The sequence below is a fragment of the Solanum verrucosum genome, unplaced genomic scaffold (genome assembly GCF_900185275.1).
Source record: "Solanum verrucosum unplaced genomic scaffold, falcon-dt-bn FXZP01000295.1, whole genome shotgun sequence".
Lineage (NCBI taxonomy): Eukaryota > Viridiplantae > Streptophyta > Magnoliopsida > Solanales > Solanaceae > Solanum > Solanum verrucosum.
In genome coordinates this window covers 975,876-982,408 of record NW_026019924.1, presented here as the reverse complement: position 1 = coordinate 982,408, position 6,533 = coordinate 975,876, and the positions used below count along the sequence as shown (strand labels likewise).

Below are 6,533 nucleotides of genomic sequence, written 5' to 3'. Positions count from 1 at the left end.
CCTCGAACGGTGCCATGTCTGTGCAGGACTCTTATGAAAGTTGTACCAAAAGCTATTTGAGTGGCCAACTCCTATGAAATTTTCCCCAAAACATGGATGTGAGTTGCGTACCACGTTCCGAGATGATAGAAAGGGGCACCCCATGCAGCCTCACTATCTCTTTCACATAAACCTTAGACAAATGATGAGCATTATAGTCTATTTTGAATGGAATAACGTGGGATGACTTCGTCAGTCTGTTAACCACCACCCAAATGGAGTCAAACTTTCCCAAGGTCCTACGAAGACCAACCATGAAATCCATAACTATCTTTTCATGGAGTCAAACTTTCCCAATGTATTGGGAAGACCAACAACAAAATTGATAGCTATCGTTTCCAACTTCCATTCTGAATTTAGCATTCGCTGAAATAAACCTATAGGCCTTTGGAGCTCATACTTTACTTGATGACAGTTTTGGCACTTAGTGAAAAACTCAACTATATCTTTCTTCAGGCCAGACAACCAATAAAGGCGTTTCAAATCTCGATACATCTTTGTCACACCCAGATGAATGGAACACCGCTAACCATAGGATTTTGTCAACATCTTCTGAATCAAGTGATCCACTTTGCATGTGCGAGAGGTCCACTTTGCGTACTTTTGTCGAGTAAAATAGTTGATGGAGGATCCACTTGTAGTCATGTAGAACTTGAGCCAAATAGTGAGTAAGAGCATGAAAAATATCAATAACTTATGTACCGTAAATTTCAATTATTAGTGGATGTAAGCTGTATAGTAACGAAAGTTTAAGTTCATAAAAGAGGACGAGTAACTCGAACACTAAGCTGTTACCAACAAAAATTGACAAACATTTCATTTTTAGGCTCTGAACATAAGTTTACAACTCTTGCAGGACAAGAGGAAAAGAAAATGGAAAAAAATTATAGCCTCTAATATGAACTGTTAGTTCCTCGTCTTTACGAAATTTAGTAACAGTTCATTGTTTATATCCCTGCTCCACTATTTTGTGTCTCTGCTTAGAAATGATAATTGTACTAACACTGATCAATTGATTTTTAGGATTCCCTAAGACATTCACATCACTTTTGTTAGATGTTTTACTAGTATTATTAGCTATTGCATAATGTGTACACCGTCTGTTTCTTTGTGTCTGAGCTGATGGACTATTGAAACTTGTATTATTGTCATAACTTGATATCTTCTGTTAGTGCCTACAAACTGCTATGCGTTTTTAAAAAATTTAAGTATACAACATGTTGTTGGCCTGCTTTAGCATATATAAAAAAGTGTTGTTGCACCTAGAGTGTTGCCGACTTAGTTGTTGCTAGCAGCTGTTGTTAGATGTTTAGCTGCTGCTTTACCTGCTAACCTACTACTTTAGCTACTGCTAATAGATGATGAAGTATTGTCAAGGGTCCTTAGGTGTTTACCTGCGACTGTACAATAATAATATGATATTTACATAATCATCTTTTGTTAATTATTATATATTTAATAGGAAAATTCATAAAAGTTGAGAATTTATTCAATAGTGACACGTGTTAAAAGAAGAAATATAGCCTTTCGTCATTACTGCTCAACACTAGTGTTCTTTTTTGTTTGACCCAAATATATGTCGGGTCAACGAATGAGGATGAAACGACTACTTGTAAGCGTGATCCTCTATCCTCTCGCAATTCACCTATCACTTGATACAAAATAAATCAAGAAGTAACAGCAACAACAACAACAACATGCCCAGTGAAATCCCACTAGGTGGGGTCTGGGGAGGGTAAAGTGTACGCAGACCTTGCCACTACCTCGTGGAGGTAGAGAGGCTGTTTCCGGGAGACCCTCAGCTCAAGAACAACAAATCTTAGTGATAGGAGAGATATATATAAAACATAACAGCCAATACAAAAGATAGCGTATAATCAACAAATGAGACAATAACAGCACGAAAGTAATGCGATGCGTGAAACGCAGTAAACAGCATAAGGCTAGGTCTACTCCAAACGCTAACAACCCATACCCTTGCAAGGGAAGACAACACGCTAACCCTACTAACCTTCAACCTTAATACGTGACCTCCACTCCTTCCTATCTAGAGTCATGTCCTCGATAATGTGAAGCATAGCCAAGTCTTGTCTAATCACCTCCTCCCAATACTTCTTGGGCCTACCTCTACCCCTCCGCGTACCCTCTACCACCATTACCTCGCACCTCCCCACTAGGGCGTCTGCACTTCGTCTCTTCACATGTCCAAACCATCTCAGTCTCGCTTCCCTCAACTTGTCCACCACAGAGGCCACTCCCACCTTCTCCCGGATAACCTCATTCCTAATCTTGTCGCTCCTAGTGTGCCCACACATCCATCTCAACATCCTCATCTCCGCAACATGCATTTTATGAACGTGTGCGTTCTTGACTGGCCAACACTCCGCTCCATACAACAAGGCCGGTCTAACTACCACTCTGTAAAACTTACCTTTAAGTTTCGGTGGAATTTTCTTATCACACAATACTCCAGAGTCAAGCCTCCATTTCATCCAAGCAGCCCCAATGCGATGTGTGACATCATCGTCGATGTCACCACTCCCTTGGATTACAGCCCCAAGATACTTAAAACTTTCCTTCTTAGGAATGATTTGTGTGGCAAGTCTCACTTCCACATTTGTCTCATCCACCACATCACTGAATTTGCACCCCAAATATTCTATTTTGGTCCTACTCAACCTGAACCCTTTGGACTCCAGCGTTTGTCTCCACACCTCCAACCGCGCATTAACTCTGTCCCGCGTCTCATCAATCAGTACTATGTCATCCGCAAATAACATACACCATGGGACCTTCTCCTGAATAGACCGCGTCAACTCGTCCATCACCAAAGCAAATAGGAAAGGGCTTAGGATTGATCCCTGATGCAGCCCCATCTCAACTGGGAAATGTTCTGAGTCTCCTCCAACTGTTCTAACCCGAGTCTTGGCTCCACCGTACATGTCCTTTATCGCCCTAATATAAATCATCGGGACTCCTTTAGACTCCAAGCACCTCCAGAGGACATTCCTCGGTACTTTGTCATAGGCCCTTTCAAGGTCAATGAACACCATATGTAGGTCTCTCTTCCTTTCTCTATATTTTTCTACCAGTCTACGCATAAGATGAATGGCTTCGGTAGTCGAACATCCTGGTATGAATCCAAACTGATTCTCAGAGATGGACACCCCTCTTCTCACCCTCATCTCCACCACTCTCTCCCAAATCTTCATAGTATGGCTCAACAATTTGATACCCCTGTAGTTGTTACAGTTTTGGATATCACCCTTGTTTTTATACAACGGAACCATTGTACTCCACCTCCATTCTTCAGGCATTTTTGCTGTCTTAAAGATAACATTAAACAGCCTAGTTAACCACTCTATGCCCGCCTTGTCCATGCTCTTCCAAAATTCTACAGGAATCTCATCGGGTCTGGTCGCTCTTCCCCTACTCATCCTACTAATAGCCCGTATAACCTCCTCGGACCTAACGCACCTACAGTATCCAAAATCCCGAAGTCTTTCAGAGTGTGCCAAATCACCTAACACAATGTCTGCTTCCCCTTTTTCATTAAAAAGTTTGTGAAAGTAGCTTCGCCATCTTTGCTTGATGGAGGTCTCTTCCACCAGTATTTTGCCTTCCTCATCTTTGATACACTTCACTTGGTCCAAGTCGCGCGCCTTCCTCTCTCTTGCTTTTGCGAGCCTATACAACTTCTTATCCCTACCTTTGTCCCCCAGCTCGACATACAAGCGTTCGAAAGCTGCCGTCTTCGCCTTCGTAACAGCTAACTTAGCTTTTGTCTTTGTCGTCTTATAGACTTTCTTAAGCGTCCGCTTCTCTTCCTCGTCTACGCACTCCGCCAATTTTATGTATGCAGCCTTCTTCGCTTCCACTTTACCTTGGACTTCCCCATTCCACCACCAATCTCCTTTATGGCCTCCAAATTTACCCCTTGACACCCCTAACACCTTAGAAGCAACTTCCCTAATGCATCTAGCTGCTTTATTCCACATGCTGTCCGCATCCCCGCTACCACTCCAAGCCCCCATCCCCATCAGCTCCTCACCCATCTCCCGAGAAAGGGCAGGGGTCAACCCACCCCATTTAATCCTCGGTCGATCAGGTATCATCTTCCTCCTCCTATCCCTCTTAATCTTCAGGTCCATCACCAAAAGCTTGTGTTGGGTAGTGAGGTTTTCACTTGGGATGACCTTGCAGTCCTTAAAGAGACCTCTATCACCCTTCCTAAGGAGTAAGTAATCTATCTGGGTCTTAGCTACCGTGCTACGAAAGGTAACCAAGTGGTTCTCCTTCTTCGGAAAGCATGAGTTAGCAATCACCAACTCAAAAGCCTTAGCAAAGTCTAGAAACGAAGTTCCACCTCCATTTCTCTCCCCAAAACCAAAGCCTCCATGAACATCATCAAATCCACTAGAAGTTGCCCCAATGTGGCCATTAAAATCTCCAGCCATGACAATCTTCTCGGTATTCGGTATACCTCTAACTACCTCATCCAAATCCTCATAAAAGCGCTTTTTGGCCTCCTCGTCCAAGCCCACTTGAGGGGCATAAGCACTAATAACACTCAAAGTACATCCTCCAATGACTAGCTTAATCGTCATCAGCCTATCATTGATCCTCCTAACCTCCACCACTTGCTCCCTCAAATCCCCGTCTACTAAAATACCCACTCCATTTCTATCCCTTGACCCTCCTGAGTACCACAACTTAAACCCATCAACATCCCGAGCCTTGGCGCCTACCCATCTAGTCTCTTGGACACAAGCTATATTTATCTTTCTCTTCTTGAGAATTTTCACTAGCTCTATGGACTTCCCCGTCAACGAACCTATGTTCCAAGATCCTACCCTCACGTTATGAGAACCCGTAACCCCCTTACCACTATTATCCCTCGACCTCGGCCTCAACCGAGGACATGACTCACTATCACCATCAGATACCAAATCCACTAGAACGAAACTGCAATCACAGTAAGATCTACACAGGAAAACACTAAAAACTGCAACAGTAGTACACAGTAAGGGGCAATATAACAACAGTTACACTATATGGTCCAGTACAGTGTGTATTCTAAAGGACACGATAGCACCCACTATATTATATACTGCAGCACAGGTCAGAACTATATTAGAAAACTGAAATACTGTTCCGGGATAAGGATCTGCAAGAACGGGCCCAGCAACGACATTCAGAGCAAAAAAAAGAGAGAAAAAGGATAGATAGAACCTGGTCGGTGAAGATGGAGGGTTTCGGTGATCTATGGGTACTTTTCCGGCCAGATCTGGTTGATCTCCGGCGACACACAGTAGCACTGTCGTCTCTCTTCTGGACTGGTCGCCGGGGAAGATAGATGAGTTCGCCGGAGAAGCTGAAGAATGTTCTTACCTTCGCCGGGGTTTGCTGTTCGCCGCTCGCTGGTCCGAGCAGCTGGAGCTGCTGCTCGTTGTTATCGTCCTCACTGGAGCTTAGGAGGAGAGAGAGAAAGAGGCTCGCTGGTCGGAGCTGGTCCTCGCGTTGCTTCTGGCCGGCGCAGCCTTCGATTGCGGCCGGAAATACCAGAGAGAGAGAGAGAGGAGAGAGAGAAGAGAGAGGAGAGGAGAGAGAAATGTTCTAACCTAAATCAAGAAGTAAAGAACTAATAAAATCCTTGAGTTGTACTAAACTAGTTACTGGGGACAATATTGTCCAAAAAAGGATAGAACTAAAACTAGCTTTAAGATGATGGCTTTGAGTTATTTGGGACAATATTTTCCATCAAACCACCTTTTGTTTCTCTCATTTCTGAAGGCTCCAAAAATAGCAACAGAGATCATGAACAAGGTGTTCTTGATGGTCTTATCAACTTTCCAACGACTTCAACTCACATATGCCTCTATCTAAATCTGAGGTAACCCATCTCAATCAAAAAATGTTGAAAAATAAGCTCCAAATGCCAAAATAAACTTATGTAAGTCATTCTGTCCGGAATACTTGCATCCTGTTGGAAGCTTCCACCTTGGCTAGCAATTCCAGCAAGCCCTCTAAGTTCTAGGCTTGAGGGTGTCTTCTTAAATGTACATTCCAGATGTTGTTGCTCCAGTTTTTTGCAATTGAGAAGACCTTGTCAAGTTCCATATCATATAAACCAGGATAAGATGACGTCTTGGAGTTTTTTGGGACAATATTTCCATCAAACCACCTCCTGTTTCTCTCATTTTGAAGGCTCCAAAAATAGCAGTAGGGATCATCAACAAAGTGTTTTTGATGGTCTTATCAACCTTCCAACAACTCCCAACTCACATATGCCTCTATCTAAACCTGAGGTAACCCATCTCAATGCAAAAATATTGAAAAATAAGCTCCAAATGCCAAAATAAACTTTTGTAAGTCATTCTGTCTGGAATACTTGCATCACTGTTAGAAGCTTCCACCTTGTTTAGCGATTTCAGCAAGCCCTCTAACTTCTAGGCTTGAGGGTGTCTTCTTAAATGTACATTCCAGATGTTGTT

General features: G+C 43.0%; 1 protein-coding gene across 1 annotated transcript; it reads right to left on the bottom strand.

Moving 5' to 3' along the window:
* Window positions 1–794: 794 nt before the first annotated feature.
* LOC125827317 (uncharacterized) lies at window positions 795–5,233 on the bottom strand. Its single transcript, XM_049506625.1, has 4 exons — window positions 5,190–5,233; window positions 3,129–5,004; window positions 2,754–2,984; window positions 795–827 (listed from the first exon to the last, which is right to left on the bottom strand). Exons 1-4 carry the CDS (start codon window positions 5,231–5,233, stop codon window positions 795–797), a joined length of 2,184 nt encoding a protein of 727 aa, XP_049362582.1.
* Window positions 5,234–6,533: the final 1,300 nt, after the last annotated feature.